The sequence below is a fragment of the Vipera ursinii genome, assembly GCF_947247035.1.
Source record: "Vipera ursinii genome assembly, chromosome: 3".
Classification (NCBI taxonomy): Eukaryota; Metazoa; Chordata; class Lepidosauria; order Squamata; family Viperidae; genus Vipera; species Vipera ursinii.
The window spans coordinates 48,458,406-48,479,108 of record NC_139516.1 but is presented as its reverse complement, the minus strand read 5'-3'; the positions used below and the strand labels follow the sequence as shown (position 1 = coordinate 48,479,108).

The window sequence follows — 20,703 nt, the reverse complement described above, 5'->3', positions numbered from 1 at the left end:
CCATTTCACAACCAAAATTCTGGTCTAACTGTAGTCATAACCTGAAGACTACCTGTAATCAGCATCTGGATTCAGAGGTTAGTAACTTTCTTCTTACAAGAAAGCCCATCTACTCCAAGAAGAATCTGACTACAACGACATTGCACCGTAGTAACTATTTGTGAACCTTAAAATGCTGAAGAAAATTGCTATAAAACTTTGGTGCACATGTGATTCTTGCCTAAAAAACGTGTTCACTGCCTTTCATGTAATCTATGTAAGGAAAAGACAAGAAGGAGTATAGCTCTGCTAATTTTTCTTGATCATTCAGTGGCTTTCAAAACTAGTGACCACTATATTATTCTGGACAGGTCCTCAGAACAGATGGTTTGAATTACAAAGAGCTGAACTATTAGCTAACTCTTCATTCCACTGTGGTCATTGGCTACCATTTCAACATTTTTCCCCTGATAGTCTCCTATTTATGAAGAATTAAGATCACCATTTGGAAGGGGGTCATTGATCCAGATCTGTGACATAGAATAATTTTACCTACTACTTATAAGACTACTTATCATATTTTAGCTGCAACTACACCTGAACAAAGAAGTCTGGCTAATATTATCCAGTTCTGGAAACTTGCATGGTAAAAATCTTATTAATCCCTAGGCCACTATTGAGCTCTTTAAAACTGGCTTATATATTCAAATACAATTCAAAATGTAAACCTAAAATGGCTTGGAACCTAGATGCTGTGTCTCATTGTAAATCTCCATGTATCATTGCCAGCTCAGAGATGACAAGGAAACCAATAGCAAGCAATCGGTTCCAGAGTTACTGGGCAAACTGCTGTCTGAGCAGCTGCAGGCAGAGGCAGTGCTGTCCAATAACCCTGACTGTCTTCTGCCAGTCTTAGAAGTTAAGGAGACTAAGCTGTTTTCCCCTCCTAGTGCAAGGGCTTGCTATACAGACAGCAGGGTACAATAAAGGTACTCTGCAAGTCTCCTCACAAGAAAGGAATATCACCCTTCCAAATAGCAGTTACAGAGTTGCTTCTATTTAAGAAGAGTAGCAGGCTCAAGCCCCTCTATTACAGTTGCAAGAAAAAGTATGTGAACCCTTTGGGATTACGTGGAATTTTGCATGAATTGGCCATAAAATGCGCTCTAAACGCCATGTAAGTCACAACAATAGAAAAACACAGTCTGCTTAAAATAATACTACACAAACATTACCTGTTGTCATGTTTTAATTGAACATAAGATGGAAACGTTCACAGTGCAGGGTGGGAAAAGTATGTGAACCCCTAGTCCACAGGTCTGCAACCCGCGGCTCCAGAGCCGCATGCGGCTCTTTCAGCTGTCTCCTGCGGCTCCCAGTCCTCTGCCATGTGCAGTCCAAAAAAAAAAGTGGGACTAAAAAAGTTCAACCAATCAATTCAAATATGCAGGGTAGGTGCATATCTCGCCTTGCCTCCACTCGCAAACCTTGTTCTGCGCATGCGCGCATGTATGCACATGGGCACACATTTTTTGCGGCTCCCAGTTTTTCCTTTTGTGAGGGAACCGGTTCTGAGTGGCTCTTTCACTGTTTCAGGTTGCTGACCCCTGCCCTAGTCTAATGACTTCTCCAAGAGCTAATTGGAGCCAGGAGTGAGCCAACCCTGACTCCAATCAGTGTGATGATATTGGATGTGCTGCTGACAGCTGTCCTGTCCTTTAAAAACACACACCTGTTTTGGGTTTACTGGTCTCAAGAAGCACTGTCTGATGTGAACCATGCCTCCCAGAAAAGAGCTCTCAGAAGACCTACGATCAAGAATTGTTGACTTGCATGAAGCTGGAAAGGGTTACAAAAGTATCTCCAAAAGCCTTGATGTTCATGTGTCCACGGTAAGACAGACTGTCTACAAATGGAGAAAGTTTAGCACTGTTGCTACTCTCCCTAGGCGTGGTCGTCCTGTAAAAATGACTGCAAGAGCACAGCGCATAATCCTTAATGAGGTAAAGAAGAATCCTAGAGTGTCAGCTAAAGACCTACAGAAATCTCTGGCACATGCTAACATTTTTGTTGACACATCTACAATAAGGAAAACGTTAAACAAGAATGGAGTACATGGGAGGACACCACGGAGGAAGCCATTGCTGTCCAAAAAAAATATTGCAGCACGTTTGAAGTTTGCAAAAGAGCACCTGGATGTTCCACAGCACTACTGGCAAAATATACTGTGGACAGATGAAACCAAAATTGAGTTGTTTGGGAAAAACACACAACACTATGTGTGGAGAAAAACAGGCACAGCACACCAACATCAAAACCTCATCCCCACTGTAAAACATGGCGGAGGGAGCATTGTGGTTTGGGGCTGCTTTGCTGCCTCAGGGCCTGGACAGATTGTTGTCACTGATGGGAAAATGAATTCCAGAGTTTATCAGGACATTTTGCAGGAAAACGTACGACCATCTGTCCGCCAACTGAAGCTCCGCAGAGGATGGGTGATGCAACAGGACAATGACCCAAAGCATACAAGTAATTCAACAAAACAATGGCTTCAACAGAACAGAATACGCCTCCCGGAGTGGCCCAGTCAGAGTCCTGACCTCAACCCGATTGAAATGCTGTGGCATGACCTTAAGAGAGCGATTCACACCAGACATCCCAAGAATATTGCTACACTGAAACAGTTTTGTTTAAGAGGAGTGGTCCAAAATTACTCCAGATCGTTGTGCAGGTCTGATCTGCAACTACAGGAAACGTTTGGTTGAGGTTATTGCTGCCAAAGGAGGGTCAACCAGTTATTAAGTCCAAGGGTTCACATACTTTTTCCACCCTGCACTGTGAATGTTTCCATCTTATGTTCAATTAAAACATGACAACAGCTAAAGTTTGTGCAGTATTATTTTAAGCAGACTGTGTTTTTCTATTGTTGTGACTTACATGACGTTTAGGGCGCATTTTATGGCCAATTCATGCAAAATTCCACGTAATCCCAAAGGGTTCACATACTTTTTCTTGCAACTGTATATGCGTGAGCATTCTTTAATACGGCTAGCTTAAGTATACTTTCGTAATGCAGAACATTTTAAGTTGTCCCATCAAATCTTATATTTAATTATTGTCACATTTTTGCCCTTACTAAGACTGGACAGATGCTCCAGGTGGCTATTATACTAATAACTGTTATACAACTGTACAGGGAGAAATTTTTTATATATTTACACTCTTATGCATTTCAAATCTAAATTTTATCATGGAAAAATGTATACAAATGAAGATATAACCGTTTAAAATAAGAATGTTAGTGTTCTTAGTTGAATTAAAAATGGATTTTATGACAGCATATCAATCAGTTTTACCTAAATTAAGGTGGTTGTCTTTCTGCTTATCTCTGGACAAAATCCCCTGAACACAAAGTTTATGTTGATAAGTGAAACAATTTAGGAAGATTTTAAGAACAAAATAAAAATGTTCTGTCTCTTCCCAGCCTTTTATGGCCTCTTAAGTTTCTTCTGAAATTTCTGACGAGTTCTGGAATCTAATTAGCAGAAAAACTATCAAAACTATATTATGAATGGAAGCATCTCTTCTACAATTAATTCACTCATCACAATTCCAGGCTATACTTATTCAAGACTGAGGAAAGAGTACAGAAATTCTGTGAGCACTCCTGGATATTGTAAAATATATTTTTCAATATACTTTACTTGAAATTGAAAGGTTGCTAAACAGGACAGTTGTTAACATGCCTGATCATGGACTTAAACATATGTTACAATATTAGAGCTAAGCTTTGACATCTCTATTTTATCAACTAATTATACCTTCAACTAAAGGAACTCCTGGAACAGATGATAATAAACATAGTGAGAAGGTAAGTATGCCACTTGTAAAATGCAGAAGTCAACACGGAAGCCATGTTCATTCACTCTTGTATACTAGGATAATTTATTTAAAAGGTCCACAGGAGCCTTATATGGCATAATGCACCATTCCTTCTCTAAGAACAGACATTTTTTGGACATATTCAAACATCTGTTAAATGTGTTCAAAATTTGGTAAGAGAAATATCAACATTGGATGCTTCTCTTCACTGATTAAATATTTTAATATCTCACCAAACACTGGGGGGGGGGGGAAATGATAAAAATGGAAGAATGCAGCCATGGGAATGAAATGTACATGAGAATATTATGCCATATTGTTTAAATAAATAAAAAGCCCACAGACTTTGATATCTCCTCTGTGGGTGCATTACTTTCCCTAGCTGCATTATTAATGCATACAAAGGGATCTGATTCATTAAAACTATAGACTTTTCTTCACAGATCATTCTGTCACCAGAATTTTTGCAATATATCATTAGTCACATATTACCAGAATCCAGTAATTACCAGAATACCAGTATAGAATCCATACTTAAATACTGAAACAGAGTTTAAAGGACAGCATGCATTATGCTGCAACAAATCTCTATTTACCACATATTGGTACAATAGATCTATGGAATCACCAATGTTATGACATTTGTTTATTGGATTATGAATTTTGAACTATCGGTATGTGGGCCAACAAGTCCTTGTGAAATCTAGATTCAACACTCTGTTTGGCTCAAAAGTGCATTGGATAATCTTGCACAAGGCTATCACACAGATGACATGGTGTCCTTCTTTCTGGAATGTACTATTAAGAGTGCAAGTTGGGGAGATGTCACATGACAATGTAGCTTAAATATTAAGATTAAACATTTCTAGTATAATTTCTTCCTTCATATGTAGAAATCCACTTTTAAAAAAAAAGACCAGGCAGACATGTGAGTTCTAGTCTGTAGTTTAAAATGGTACAGTCCAGTTATGCTTACATTTCTGCCATATATCAGAAATAACAGAAATAAACTCAAATTTCAGTTTAACCATACCAAATATATTTATTATCAGCACCAAACCAACTATATAATAAAATTCGCTAAGGAACTGCTATTAATCGGATTCAAAACCATTTTTACAGCCTAGTTATAATAATGTTGCTTTACAAATAAGTCTCCTTAATTTCAAATTGAACTATTCCTAAGGAAGCTTGAACTGAGTCCAAACAATTTTATCTACTTATTTCATTATGCTGCTTGAGTGCTAGGTCTTTTATGAAATAAAGGGAAGACTTGCTTGACATGTACTCAACTGCCAGAGGTTACATCATTAAATGCAAATAGTTTTTCCAATAAGAATATGGAACTTGTTTATTGTTTCAAATGGTATTATTTGTTCCAATTTCCCATTCTAGTAAAGAACCCTAGGATCTCCTGGCAGACTCCCATTACAATACTAAGGTTTTAACATCCAAGTCTGGAAGCTCTTTGAGATGAATCAAGATCACTACTTGACACCAAATATTGTGCTCAATATGCCAGTACATTTTTTTTCAATGTAACACTTGAAAGACTAGGTTGGGGACAGATTGTTCTGGAAACTATCTACAGTATGTGATTTCTAAGTCAATAAAACCTGATGGAACAAAATCAATCACTGACTGTAAGTTTGTAGATATGTGATTTGTATAAAAGTCAAAAAACGTATGAGACACAATAGAAATTTGATCAAAAAGTGAAAGCTCATATGCCGAAAACATGCCTTAACTTTGTACCACGTCTTATTCACTCACAGACAGCGTGCATAGCTTAAAATTTCTGTTTACAAATCTGTGGACTAGAACTTCTGCAATAAACAGACAGTGATTAAAACTGCATAAAAGTTTTGAGAATGCGGCTTGTGCAGATATAATCAGCCAAAATTGTAGACAATTGTGTTTATCAGAAATAGCAACAGGACAAGTTCACTAACAACAACAAAAAAAAAAGGTTTGAATCAGGGTGCAAGCTTCACTTCTTCAATGACTCACCATACTGCTGGGGGCAATAAAGGGAAAGCAAAAACAAAACTCTCGTAAGCAGAAGAAATCAAAATACGACTAACTTCAAATTTAAAGGAAAAAGAAGTAGGCCACATTAGAGGAAGGGGCACACAGAACAGCTTGCTACTATTATTGTTATCACATTCGGCTTTTTTTATACCATCAAAATGCCTTTAAAGCCTGAACAGATTTTTTTTTAAAAAATAAAAATAAAATAAAATAAAATTCAAAACGCCGAAGAATGTGTCTTTGGGTTAAATAACAAGAGACCACGGAGAAAAAAAAAACAACAAACCCGCAATGTGATGGCACCGGTTACAAAGGAGAGACAGGTAAAGGAAAAACCGGGATTTGAACACTATAGGACAGGGGGTCTTCAAACTTGGCCCTTTTACGACTTGTGGACTTCAACTCCCAGAATTCCTCAGCCAGCAAAGCTGGCTGAGGAATTCTGGGAGTTGAAGTCCACAAGTCGTAAAAGGGCCAAGTTTGAAGACCCCCTGCTATAGGAAGCCTGACCGTATAGGAAGAAAGGCCTCACACGACGCCTGCCTTGTACAGGTAAGGTGACTGCACCTGTACGACTTGTCCTGCAAGTGAAGAAGCGTCACATCAGGGTTGTTTACATCTGACGGAGCTGATCCACCTGACCTGACTCCTCGCCCTACAGGGGTAAGTCAGTCCGTGGACAAATTCTCCACCGCGCTCCACTTAGCGGGCTAACTTCCCTAGTTCGGACTGAGGGGGTTCCGAAGCACAAGCTGGGCCTGGCCAAGTGAGTTCCCCACCTCTCCCGCTCAGCCCTCCCGAGAAAAGCACAACGGGGCAATCGCCCTCCCCACTTCTCCAACGACCCCGTCGCTGGTCCCGTCCCGTCCCGTTCCTCCCGGCGGTTGTACCAGTTCGTCATTTCCAGGAAGAAGGCGCAGCCAGCCGGGCTGAGCTGAAAGCCAAGGAGCCGCTGAAATTCGCCAATCAGCACGTCCTTGTCGGTGGTTCCCAGACAGCTGAACTTCTGCATCAACTCGGCGTCCAGATCCACGTCCATCCCTTCCATGGCGGCGCGACCCCTTCTTCCCGCGCCAGCCCGGCCCCTTCCACTAGGCCCCGGGCTGCCCCTGAGCCGCCACTGCCGCTTGCTCAAAGCTGCATGGGGGAGGGGGGGGAGGGAGGGAGAACGAGCGGGCGAGCGAGTGAGCGAACAGCACGCAAAGCACGCCGCGGCCGTGGCGTAACGTCCGCACGTACCCTGATTTCACAAACGTGATGACGTCACACTCGGGAGGCTCAAAACGCAAACCCTCTGAACGTAAACATTGTAAAGTTTGTAAACCAGGGGTCTTCATCAAACTTGGCCCTTTTATGACTTGTGGACTTCAACTCCCAGAATTCCTCAGCCAGGAATTCTGGGAGTTGAAGTCCACAAGTCATAAAAGGGCCAAGTTTGAAGACCCCTGTTGTAAACGCTAAACGAGCTGATTTTAGAGCGATTTTTTTCTTCTTCTTCACGCCGGGTCTCAGCTGGTGACAATCCCTGGCTGAAGCTGAATGGGCTCGGGTTATAGGCAGGGCCGGAGACTCGGCGGAAAAAGTTCAAACGATTCCTTGAGGAAAGGGACAACGGTAAACTCCCTTTCACTGCCTCAGAAGACCAGAGAATCAAGTTCGCAAAGAAGCCGAGTTCTGCTCAAAAAAAAAAACACTTTATTTACAAAACATTTGAGTTCCAGTAGTAATCTTAGATCGCACCGAGCCTGCACTGGGGGATTTTCTCGGAATCTTAACTTCCGTGCGTTATGAAGGTCATTAAAGCATTTGTTGCTCTATTGCAGGGGTCTTCAAACTTGGCCCTTTTATGACTTGTGGACTTCAACTCCCAGAATTCTTTAGCCAGACATGCTGGCTGAGGAATTCTGGGAGTTGAAGTCCACGAATCATAAAAGGGCCAAGTTTGAAGACCCCTGCTCTATTGTTTTTTGCGTTGTGCCTTATTTTTTTTCTGTTTGGACAAGGACTTTTAACTCACTGAATCAGTCCCGTGCAAATAAGAGGGCAATTAGTTCATTACCAATCGCATTTCCTAAATTATATTTTATATTCTACAAATCTGGTTTTCCATAAATAAGGGATTCAAACCCATAACTCTTGGACCATTACCATAGTTCTTATTTGCAGTGTACATTATAAGTTGCCACGGACCATCTTTCAAATAACCCGTTTCTGTTTTGCCTGAAATCTGGAAGGGACTACGTTAACATTTGTTTCTGGACTTTGGACACAGAAATGGAAGGCTAACAAACAACAAAATTCATTTAATTGTGATGGCCTCTTCCTCCCTCCCTTGTTCTTCTAACTGACTCACTGGATTTTTATTTTTATTTTTCTCAATATTAAAAAAGAATGGGATGCCATTACCACAAAGATGGCTGAGAAACTGGTTTAGATGACTGCACCTTATGAAAATAATAATAATAATAATAATAATAATAATAATAATAATAATAATAATAATAATAATATACTGTTGGAAGGGACCTTGGAAGTCATCTAGTCCAACCCCCTGCTCAGGCAGGAAACCCTATACCAGGGGTGTCAAACTGCCAGCCCGCAGGTCGGAGCGTCACGGAGAAACCGCGCTCATCCCATTGCCGGCAATGGGAAAAAGTTCCGATACGTCGCGCAACGTCACGTGACATTGCGAGTTTGACATGTCTGCCCTATACCATTTCAGACAAATGGCTGTCCAGTTTTCTTAAAAACTTCCAGTGTTGGAGCATTCACCGCTTCTGGAGGCAGGACGTTTCACTAGTTAATTGTTTTAACTGTCAGGAAGTTTTTCCTTAGTTCTAGGTTGCTTCTCTCCTTGATTAGTTTCCATCAGTTGCTTCTTGTTTTGCCTTCAGGCGTTTTGGAAAATAGCTTGACTCCCTCTTCATTGTGGCAGCCCCTGAGATATTGGAACACTGCTATCATGTCACCCCTACTCCTTTTCTTCATTAAACTAGACATACCCAATTCCAGCAACCATTTTATATGTTTTAGCCTCCAGTCCCCTAATCATCTTTGTTGCTCTTCTCTGTACTCTTTCTAGAGTCTCAACATCTTTTTTACATCATGGTTACGCCTTGTGTTTCATGGAAGATATAAAAACTGAATGAAAAACTCATTATAGAGAAATGAATGCTCACATTTTGCAGATGAGAAACATGAGACCATAATAAATAATTGGTAATGGTTAGGTTTTCATTTTATTTTCTATAAAGTATGAAACTAATATTCACTAAGCCATCTATAAAATCTACATCTGTTTACTGCCCACTTAAATTTTATTATTAAGGCTGTTTATTTTTATCATAGTGAAATTCTTAATTCTCTGAGATACAAAAAGAAAATACCCATTTGGAACATAGTAAATTGATGAAGTTGAAACTGAAATAACTTCCATTAAATTCAGTGAGGCTTCTTAATCCTAAATGAACTTGCATAAATGTTTAACAAGAATCTGGTAGTTAATTATAATCTAGGTTTGCCAAAAAAGGAAAAAACAAGGATTGGCTGTGCAGTTCACAATACTCATCTAATAATCTATAAATAAATAAATGCAAAGTAAAAAACCAAAGTATAAATATATAAGTGATTAATACATTATTTAAATAAATAATTGTGATGAGCAATTGTGGAAGTTCATATTTTAAGTATGAAGAAGCTCTCACTCAATTTTAATGATCAAATGTAATTTGCTGTTATTTATGACTTATGTATGACTAATATCTATAAACCACCTAGAGTCCATTGGAATTGAAGCAATTGATAAATTGTATAAAGAAACATATGCCATGTTAAGTATTCCAAAGTAATTCATCTATTTGATTAAGCAGCTATACTGCCAACATTAAATAGTAGTTACATGATTAGTAATAAAAAGTAGTTCATTCCGAGTAAACTATTTTGTACAAGGCAGGTACATTATTTACGGTACATATATATTTGTATTCTATATATTATATTCCACTATATTTCATTGAACCTACACCAACAGACTCTGAGTGGTTTACAAAACCTAATGCAAAGTTAAAATCAGAAACAGTCTAAAACTGATACCGTACTATAAAGCACAAGGCAACCCTCCCTCCCCCAACACATTTACTTTACACTAAGGAACAAAATCAAGTTTAAATGCTTTTCAGAACCCCAGAACAATGGGCACCATCAGAATTTCTGGAGAGATGCTGTTCCAGAGGGTGGAATAGCACACTTCCTAAGTCCTAAGATAATAACTTTTAATAGGAGGGACCTGATGCACACCTATTTTGCCCACATATAGAAGAGCTATAAAGATTACCTACCACCTTAAAGCCAACTGATAGCCAATGGAACTTGAATAGTAGCAGTGACACATGGGCACAAGTAGTGCCTATTACTACTAGCACTGCCACATTCTGAACCAGCTGTAACTTCTGGTCTTCAAAAGCAGCCCCATGTATAGCACATTGCAAATATAAATACTATAAAAATTACAACTAAGTTAACTAATGCCAAGTCAACCAACTGAGGTGGGGGGTTGGGGGGGGGGAAATTGCCCATTGTCTGGTCTAAATAGTAAAATATGATTGTGAGGGAGTACAGTCATTTTTTACTCATAAATGGGAGGAAAGCATAAGAAAGAGACCTAAGATTGGCTGGCTGAAAAGTCGGTATTTTGCCAATTATTTCAAAAATCGTAACATGGGTAATAAAGGTTAGGGTATCTCCTAGTATTGTGCAACTGTTAAATTTAATTCATTTGGCTGCTGCAAAGTTTTCTGAAATATGAAATATTGGTTAGAATTGTTCTTGGAAGTTTTTGGATCTTAATCCATTCTATTTCTATATTTTGGTGAATCCAGCTGCTTTTATTCACATGGAAACTGATGTGGCTTGTTATTCTGTTCTGAATAGCTTCCAGGTGTTAATATTAAAGTATATTACTCAAAGAGATATATCTTGGTTGATTCATCTTTTGTTCCTTTTATCTGCCAGTTTTGCACACCAGTGATTGCATCTGCTTATTTCAGCAGTTTCACACTTTTACCCACCATATGGATTGCAGTTAAGATCATCATCCAGCAGTTTACAGTTGCATATGCAAATTTATGTTCCCACACTGTAATCACAACCAGGATATTGCACCAATCTATCATAAGCAAAAACTTTTTAAACAATAGTGGTTGGCAAAAAAGAAAAGAGCAAGAGCTGTTGGTTCAATAATTAGGAAAATATTTACATGACCAAGTGACAGGGTCAAATTTGATTTGATCTCTGAACAGCCGATCTGATACAACTTCTCAATATCAAAACCCCCTAGTTCTTTCCTCGATAATCCCTCCCCGCCTCATTCCTTTATACTTAAGTGTGAACTATAACCAGCTGTGCTCCAAAATGATTTGAGCTATAAATTCTCACACGATCCCCAATTACTGACTGGGAACGAAGAAAATTGAACTTCCAAACATTTATGAAAGGAAGAATGAAAAAGGAGTACGAAGCAGAAACCTCCGCAATCTATCAAACGTCACATATATCATTTAGGTACAACGATAGTTACAATCGCTGTTTTTTTGCCACAGAGGAAACTCTCGTACAAGCCAACAGAGTCTTACCGATACCGGAAGTGCGGTTTATGTATGTTAAGCCAAGTCGCACAACAAAAACGTCATTTCCTATAAGCGTTTGCGGGAATCGGAACCGCATCGCCTGGAGTCAACATGCCGAAGTGAGTGAACTGGGTAGATTAGGGCAGCGTTTCCCAACCTTTAGGAACTTGAAGATGCGTGGACTTCAACTCCCAGAATTCCCCAGCCAGCTATGCTGGCTGGGGAATTCTGGGAGTTGAAGTCCACGCATCTTCAAGTTCCTAAGGTTGGGAAACGCTGGATTAGGGATGAAAATGCAGGACGGGTGGTCGGGAAAATGTGTATTCTGAAAAAAGGAGCGAGAAGAAGATTCTGTAATACGAGCAGTGTCTTTTATTACTTGCCGAAAATTCATTTCTATTTGAACATCGCTTTAGTTTTTCCTCCAGTATTTGCACTTGAAGTTTCTCCCTGCCTCTTTCTCGCTTTTTGGACACACATTTCCAGGGAAAATAAATTTCCTTGACTGCCAAGTGCGTTAGATACTAACAGCCGCCTCTTTCCATTTTGGCTATTTGATGAAGTCACTTGTGTATGATTGATGTTTCCAGAATCAGGAGTTGGGTCTAAGATTGCTAGATCCTGGCTGTTAAAACTGCTGATCCTATCTGATACATTTTATGGTGTGGTCATTTATACAGGTAGTTCTCAACTTACAGCAATTCATTTAATGACCTTTCAAAGTTACAATGGCACTTATGACAGTGTAAAGGGACTTATGACAGTTTTTCACAGTTATGACCTTTGCAGCATCCCCATGTGATCAAAATTCAGATGCTTGGTAACTGGTTCATATTTATGACTGATGCTGTGTTCTCTGGTCATGTGATCCCCCTTTTGCTACCTTCTGACAAGCAAAATCAATGGGGAAGTCAGATTTGCTTAACAACAAGGTTACTAACTCAGCTGCAGTAACTTACTTAACAATTGAAAGGAAAAAGGTCATAAAAAGGCAAAACTCAAGAAATGCCTCACTTAACAACAAAAATTTGGCTCAGTTGTCATAAGTCGAGGACTATGTACAAACGTGAAGCATATTTTTTTCTCCTAATTTTATCACTAGGACAGTGAAACTTACAGAGAGTTGTTGGAACTGCTTTATACATATAGATATAGCTATGCTAACACATTTGAAGTAAATACAACTGAACATTTAAGATTTTTGAAGAAAATTTGCTTTTACTATAAAAGCAAAGAAATAAATTAGTTGGCTTACTAAAATATATTAAAGATTTCCTAACACGTGTTAAAGAAGCTAGTAGCAATTATTTTTACTTCCTATGAATATTTGTTTTGCCTTTCAGGTTTTATTGTGATTACTGTGACACTTATCTCACCCATGACTCTGTAAGTAGAAATTTTCATTGTGTTATGATCAGAAATTTAAAATATTTTTCCATTTAATTTTTAGTTCTGATTATGTTTCTTAGTTAAGAATTGGAGTTTAAAACTGATTATTTAATATTTCTGTAGGCAAGTGTGAAGAAGTACAAAGAACTGATGAAAAGGAATGTGTTTAGATACTCCTGCACCCATTTAATTATGTGTTTAATTGCAGTTATAATGAAAGCAATGAGAGAGAAATGAACTAGTGTAACATAAATGCAAATTTTAAAGGCTATGAGAATTTTTTGGGAAGCAATTTTTGTGACCAGAAATATGCATTGGAGATAAATCTTGAGTTTGTATAATGAGTACCAGGAAAGTAATAGGATGTTCTTTTCTTCCAGCCGTCTGTGAGGAAAACCCATTGCAGTGGCAGGAAACATAAGGAGAATGTGAAAGATTACTATCAAAAATGGATGGAAGAACAAGCACAGAGCCTGATAGATAAAACAAGTACGTTTTATTCAAGTATCGTTTTGTATTTATCAGCCCCAAAATTCTGCCACGAAGTACAGACACTGTTTTGTTCTATTCTCATAAAATGTTGAAATGAAATTATGTAAAGCTGTTTAGGATTGTGTTTGACAGCAGAATAACCATCCATAAACTGGTGGACAATGCATGGCAGACATAAATTTGGTCTATAAAGAATAGGACCAAATGAAGTGCTGGGGAGAACTGGAAAAAAGAAATCTAAGCTTCAAAAATAGGCTGGATCTAGCTGAGGACTGCTGAGAAATAAATGTATTTATTTAACCTTTATTAGCCACCCAACTCCAATGGACTGTCATTGCATTCCCATGGTAAAAGGATTCTTGCCACCTCCTGCATTAGATCCTCTCCTTACTGGTCACATAATCCAGAACATTCAGGGCTTGGAAAGGATTTCAGCCGCCATGTTCTACATGCTTTCTTTACCTTGTGATTAGAGTCTCCAGAAAATCCATGTCTTCCTCAGCATCCTGTATTAGAAACAGGGGTTCTAAAAGCTTATAGGCCGTGCTATGTAGAAATAACTGCTCTATTTTAGTGGAAAGATACTGAATGCATATTCTAAATTCCTAAAAGCAAACCCTTGATATAGTCAGTATTTCATAAGAAATATTCAATATTCTTTGTACTGAACTGATACGATTATTTGGTTTTGTTTATTTTAAAATATTTAGAAAATTATTCTCTTTAATTTAAAATTTTCTGAACACGGTATATTGATTTAGGTTTTCAAAAGCAACTCTATTATTCACTCACTGCTTTCAGTTTCTTCATGAATATTTTTAATGGAAGTTGATTCTAATGTGTTCACTGCAACTTGCCAGTAAATATATTTAGGATTTCAGATTTAGCTGGGAATAATTCCCATAGAATTTGTATCAACATGCAAATTGTGGAAAAAGTCTAAGCATGGAAAAAGTGTTTGTGCGTGATGTGATAATCTCTTATTTTTTTTAGTTTGAAAATATCCCTTAAAATGGATGAAATTGATAGAATTTGCTTTTGCAATTAAATATTTTCACTTGTCTGGAAATAAATTCAGACAATTATATACCTTAATAGGGTGGATTATTTGAAATTTTACAGAATTGCACTATATATGTTGTACTATAATTGGAAAAATATTTTTCCAGAAGTCTGTTAATTCATATTTATATCTTCTCCCTTTTCCCCATTAATACAGCGGCAGCATTTCAGCAAGGCAAAATCCCACCTACCCCATTCTCTGCTCCACCTCCTGGGGGAGCAATGATACCGCCACCACCTAATATCCGTATGTATAAATGTTGTTACTCTATTTCTGATAAATCTATTATATGAAAATCTTATGAGAGTATACTATGCTATTTTATGTAATATTAGTTATTCATTTTTAAAAAAAATATTGCTACTGTTCCTAATAAGTTATGATCCAATAGACACTTGCTATTTGTACATAAACTTTAACACAACTAAAATGTTTTCTACAATTTCTGAGACACTGAATTGATGTACATACAAGACTGATTGACATATGTGTTTTTTTGCTGTACTTTAGCTGGTCCTCCACGGCCTGGTATGATGCCAGCACCCCATATGGGCGGGCCACCAATGATGCCAATGATGGGACCACCTCCTCCAGGAATGATGCCAGTTGGACCTGGTAGGTCATGGGTTGAATAAATGCTTACTTCTTTCCAGTCTTAAGACAAAGGAGCAGTTGCTGTACATTGCAGCCTTTTTCTGGAACAGAAAATCTGCATATTAAAATATGACTAGTGACATCTATCAAGGATCAAGATTTGGACTGTGCCATAGCAAGGAAAAATCTTTAGAAGTGGAATATTGTGAGTTGCCACAAGAAATTTCCATGAAAAAAGCGGAGGACTGTGCCAGTACCATTGCAGAAGGATGACCTAGAAAGTTTAGGAATAAAGATTAGCTCTTATCATTACTGCACAGGGAAACTCCCAATATTTCTTTTCTAGAATAGTTATTTTCAGACCTCTTTACTTTGGAGTTACTTTGCTAGCTTCTCTCACTGATCAAATTGTGATATAATTTATGTAGGTTTACAGAAGGAAGGAAATATAGTCCCTCCCTCCCTTCCTTCCTTCCTTCCTTCCTTCCTTCCTTCCTTCCTTCCTTCCTTCCTTCCTTCCTTCCTTCCTTCCTTCCTTCCTTCCTTCCTTCCTTCTCCCTAACCTTGCTTTGCTATATTTCAATGATTGGGTGGGACTCTAAAAAGGACAAGACACATTTTTGTAATATATTTTTTTCTTCTGAAGAGTTTGGAATTTTTCTTCTTGTTCTTTCATATTCTGGTTTAGGTTATTGACAGGCCTTCCAAGCAAATATGCAATAAAAGTTTTAGAAGAATTTGCTTTATTTCAGAACAGTTAGGGTAGATTACTAATATCAAAATAGAGAATATAGAAAAACCACTTGAGGCAGTTGTAGTGGAGTAACTGGGTACTGTGTGCATGTAATTTTTATTAAGAATTTTGTTTATAAAAGTACAATGTAAAGTAAACTTAAAGAGAATAAAATAGAAAAGTAAAAAGTACAAGAAAAAGAGATGAAAGAAGTAAGAAGATAATAAAGAAAAAGAAAAGAAATATATAAAGAAGCAACTTGTGACCTTTATCACAACAAGTAAACCAATTAGAGTCTAGGTTCTCCTTGTAAGGTTACAGATTTTATCTTTCCATCCTGTATCTTTTTCTTCCTATAAACAAATCCATAAAACATCATTTTTTTCAGTCTTTGTGTCAGGAAAGTTTATAAGGGGTTGCTAGAACAAGATAACTTGTTTTATTTTTTCCCCCAAATAAAACTTATTTGTATTCCTTTATTTCTAATAGTTTTAATCTTTAGTTCATTCAGATATGGTGTACTATGGATTTGATTTCTCTATTTCTTTGTCCCATAGATCAGAATTCTTCAAGGCTTTAACAAACCTCTTGTAAATCCAATAGGAAAAATTATCCTGGCCACTCTATTAGTTTGTAGTTTGTATTTCCCTTTTAAATTTTAAAATCTCAGCTAGTAGATCCAATGAAACATCCTCTTCTAACTTATTTTCTTGGTCTGTCAGTTATAAATCTGTTTTTGCTACCCTTTCAATGCCAGATAACATTTGTTCTGTCATTGCTCCAATAACATCTTTTGAGCATAGTCTATCCATAGAAACAGACATCGCTATTGACGTTGTTGATATTGTGGCTACTATTTCCTGATACCATTTTTCAAAAATCTTCAGTATTTTTGTTATAATGCTTTATATCATAGGATTGTAATTTTTTCTTCTAGTGTCCAGTTTTTGAAATTGTCTATCATTACATTTTGTAAAAATCAAAACAGAATCTTATTTCCCATGAAAAGTTATTTATTCTTTATACTGTAATTAATTCCAATATCTTTTGTAATAGTTTCAATACTCCAATTTTATCTGGACCCTTAGTCCATTTATAAGGTCAAAATAATTAGGTTTTTGCTGTTTATTTCAGATTCTTTAAATTCTTAGGCTTATGATGAAAATTTTCTTTCATTCAAGATTAAAGGCAGACTTACCCAGCATTTTCCAACTTGTTCCGAAGGTCTATAATAATTTAAAAGTAGTTAATGAACAATTTATGAAAGTGATTAGAAACGTGAGCTTTGTGGTTAGTGCCATTTAAAAGTCCGTCATGGTTGTGAGCAAGATGACTGATCCCATCATCTCCAAACCTGTAGAAAACCACTGTCCTGTGGTCTTGCGTTGAGCAGCCATCTGAAGCACATGTGGATGATCTTTTATCCTCCTCTCATCCAGAGAAATTCTAAAGAACCAGTTTACACACTGATTCCTGGGTCTTTGCCACAGTCATCAGCTATATTTTCACGGAGCCATTTTCAGTTTGCAATGCCTCCCCTCGAAGAGAGTAGTGGAGTACTTGCTCTATCTTTGACTTTAAGGATCATAATACTTTAATAATTGCAGTGCACTAGTCAAGCCATAATTTGGGCATTACAATTGTAGTCAGATATATGTACTCCATTACCTCCCCTTTTGCTTTTGCTTTTTTAAATAAGTAAGTTAGAGTTCATCGTGAACTCTGAAATCTCTTGGTGGAATTTGGTGAAGCCTTAACGATAATTAATAAAATACAAAGTGTCTTATTTTTAATGTTGTAAAAAGAAAATTAGCAATTTGAAATTTATAAGGTTTTCTGCCACAACACGACTGATGGTACTTTTACAGCAGATTTTAAGCAGAACAATTGCTTTGCATTATATTGCGGGGGGGGGGGGGGAAGCAGAACAATTTACAGTAGTTTGTCCAAACTTCCCAAAGTCTCTTCTTCCCTCTTTCACTTTATTCTTTTCCAGAGCTACTATTTGCTATCAGTTCAGTTACTTACCTATTAACTCGCTCCTTTTTTCCCTCCCTTTTCAGGGAGAGTGATAAGGGAATTGAAAGATTAAATTTCTGAGCTTAAAACCTTTCTCAATGCTTCCACAGCCTTCTCTATGTTTATATTGAAAGATGTACCTCCCTGTGGGCCTTTGGCCCATCTTTTCCGGGTCTCAGGCTTCCCAGGAATCTCCTTATAGTCAGCTAGGATGACCTTGATGAACAAAGGGAAGTCCCGCTATCAGGCAAACAATCAGATAAGCGTGGTTTGAGACCATATCAAGAAAAAAGATTTGCGAAACCTTTAGAGAGTCTCCCCCCTGCCCCCAATTCATCTGAAGATAAAAGACGAAGGAGGAGCACGTTCAGACTTGCAAGACTCTCTTACTGGGTATGGGGTGAGGCACATCTTTCGTTTTAGTTCTTTGCTTCTCCCAGGGGGAGCTTCCAGCTGATGTCTTCACCCTTCTCCTCCCTCTGAAGCTAGAACATGGCAGCTGCTCACTGCAACAGCGCAGCACACTCACAGCATTGTCTCTCTCCAGACACCAATTTCCTGCACAATTACCCCAAAAGAAATCCCTGCCCCGATAACATTGGAATGATATAGGCTCAGATGTGGCAATGTCCTCTCAAACTAGCAGCATTTTCCCCAAGTAACCAAGGAGATGAACTTCCCTCCTGGGCTTTAGAACACCAACAGTTGTATATTAGATTTAGCCAGTGAGAATTCTGCCTCCGTCTGACCCACAACAGTCCTGGCTAGCAGCCAGGGCAGCTTTTCTGCTTTCATGGCAACACAGCTGCTTCTCCCCATTTATTTTTTTCTGCTAAATCACACCAGTGCAGCAGCACCCAACCTGGCCATAAAAGCCATATGCCACATTTACGGATACATATAGTAGTACTGTAGAGCTATCCTTTTTCTATCTCTCATTCCATTGCCGATACAGAAGGGAGGAGAAAAATTCAGGCATCTGTGATAACTTGCTTTACTGTAGCCTTGTAGCCTATTGTATTGTAGCCCCCTACAGTATATGGTGGTTGCACAACACGGGTGTGGCAAACTGCAATTCTGGCAGTTGAGAGCATTATCAGGATTATGGAAGACATCCAATCTAGAGCCTGCTTTTTGTAAAGAATATTAAAAGGTAAAGGTTCCCCTGCACATGCATGCTAGTCGTTTCCGACTCTAGGAGCCGGTGCTTATCTCCGTTTCAAAGCCGAAGAGCCAGCGCTTGACCGAGGACGTCTCTGTGGTCATGTGGCCGGCATGACTAGACGCCAAAGGCGCACAGAACGCTGTTACCTTCCCACTGTAGTGGTCCCTGTTTTTCTACTTGCATTTTTACGTGCTTTCGAACTGCTAGGTGGGCAGAAGCTGGGATGAGTAACAGGCGGTCACTCTGCTACGCAGCACTCGGGATTTGACCCGCCAAACTGCCGACCTTCTGATCGACAAGCTCAGCGTCCTAACCCACTGAGCCACCGCGTCCCTCTGTAAAGAATATTACCATGAGTTAAATAAATGTGTAATATATTTTGGGCCCATATATCTTCTCGGTCAAAAAGACTTGCATTCGTAGAACATTGCTTTCTTACTGCCTTCTTCCCTGTGAAGTTCTTTATATTTGCACTGAAAAAAATCTCTTAAATGCCTTAAGAATAGTGCAAAATACAATACAAGCGGCCACAGACCGAGGGGAATAACATTCTTCCTTATGCAAGAATATGAAACAATGTGTTGCTTCTGCAAAGATTTATAAGATCTCGGAAACGACTCACAAAATTTTCTTGAAATTTGTTTTTGTGTTGGAAAATTTAAAGAAAACATAGAAAATGACATATTGGTCTATAAATTAGTGGCACGTTCCTTTATGTTGTTATTTTCTTCGCTTTTATAGCTCCAGGAATGAGGCCGCCTATGGGAGGACATATGCCAATGATGCCAGGACCACCAATGATGAGACCTCCATCCAGGCCCATGATGGTACCAGCCAGACCAGGAATGGCTCGCCCAGACAGATAAAGTGGAATTGGACATTTTGCTCCCTTTTTTAAGATGTATGCCTTTCTGATAAGCTGTGGAAGTTGCATTGCCCAAATTGTCAACAATTTTTTAAATTTGCAATCTAAAATTGGGGGAAGAAGAAAAAGCCTGGGAGAAAAAACCATAAATATTGGACAAAGGCTTTGTAGCATTTCCCAAATAATTTTTCATGTTTGTTGTCAAATAAAATATTGATAATTGGTTTCTCATGTGTTGTGGGCTGAAACTATGATGATTCCATTAAAATAGTAATAATTTATGGTTGTATGTTTCTTCTCAAAAGTGACATTGCTCATTGTGGTGGTCCCTTCCACCACCTTTCAAATCCTCACGTGAATTCGATTATTAACAATTCCGAACTTGCTCTCAACCTTAGCGTGCTTTTATCACTCTAAACTGATGAGGTCTAGGGCATTCTCTTCACCCTAGACCTAACCATTCTGATCACTGTTCTACAACAATCTCTTTTGAAAGCTTCCTTCCATGCAATGTTTGGAATACTTCTGTGATACTATCCCTAGTTGTGGGTGGGATAGAAAAAAATGGAGACTAAATTAAACTTTCTAATCTTTAGTCATCATGCCAGAGAATAGTTTGCACAATTTGAGATGCAAGTGATTTTGCATATTGTTGCATCTTGATAGTTGTTACACTAGGTCAGGGGTAGGCAACCTCGGCTCTTTTATGACTCATGGACTTCAACTCCCAGCATTCAGTAGTTGGCTCAGAAATTCTGGGAGTTGAAGTCCATGAGTCATAAAAGAGCCGAGGTTGCCTACCCCTGCACTAGGTGGAATGACAGTTGATAATCAGTATTCTATATGGGTTCTTGGTAGTAAAAATTT

General features: G+C 38.3%; 2 protein-coding genes across 4 annotated transcripts in view; one reads left to right on the top strand and one right to left on the bottom strand.

Annotated features, from left to right (window-relative positions):
• The window catches only part of ILRUN (inflammation and lipid regulator with UBA-like and NBR1-like domains), a 57,734-nt gene extending 50,512 nt beyond the window's left edge, over window positions 1-7,222 (bottom strand). For all 3 annotated transcript variants that reach the window (XM_083357783.1, XM_083357784.1, XM_083357782.1), the window contains exon 1: window positions 6,783-7,222. In XM_083357783.1, coding sequence (XP_083213909.1) covers window positions 6,783-6,940 — 158 coding nt within the window. In that variant the 5' untranslated portion in view covers window positions 6,941-7,222. The remainder of the gene's footprint in view (window positions 1-6,782) is intronic.
• Window positions 7,223-11,258: 4,036 nt separating this feature from the next.
• SNRPC (small nuclear ribonucleoprotein polypeptide C) lies at window positions 11,259-20,062 on the top strand. The gene is made up of 6 exons (XM_083357785.1): window positions 11,259-11,635; window positions 12,860-12,902; window positions 13,286-13,394; window positions 14,617-14,706; window positions 14,971-15,075; window positions 19,713-20,062. The coding sequence occupies exons 1-6, from the start codon at window positions 11,628-11,630 to the stop codon at window positions 19,835-19,837; spliced, it is 480 nt and encodes a 159-aa protein (XP_083213911.1). The 5' UTR covers window positions 11,259-11,627; the 3' UTR covers window positions 19,838-20,062.
• Window positions 20,063-20,703: the final 641 nt, after the last annotated feature.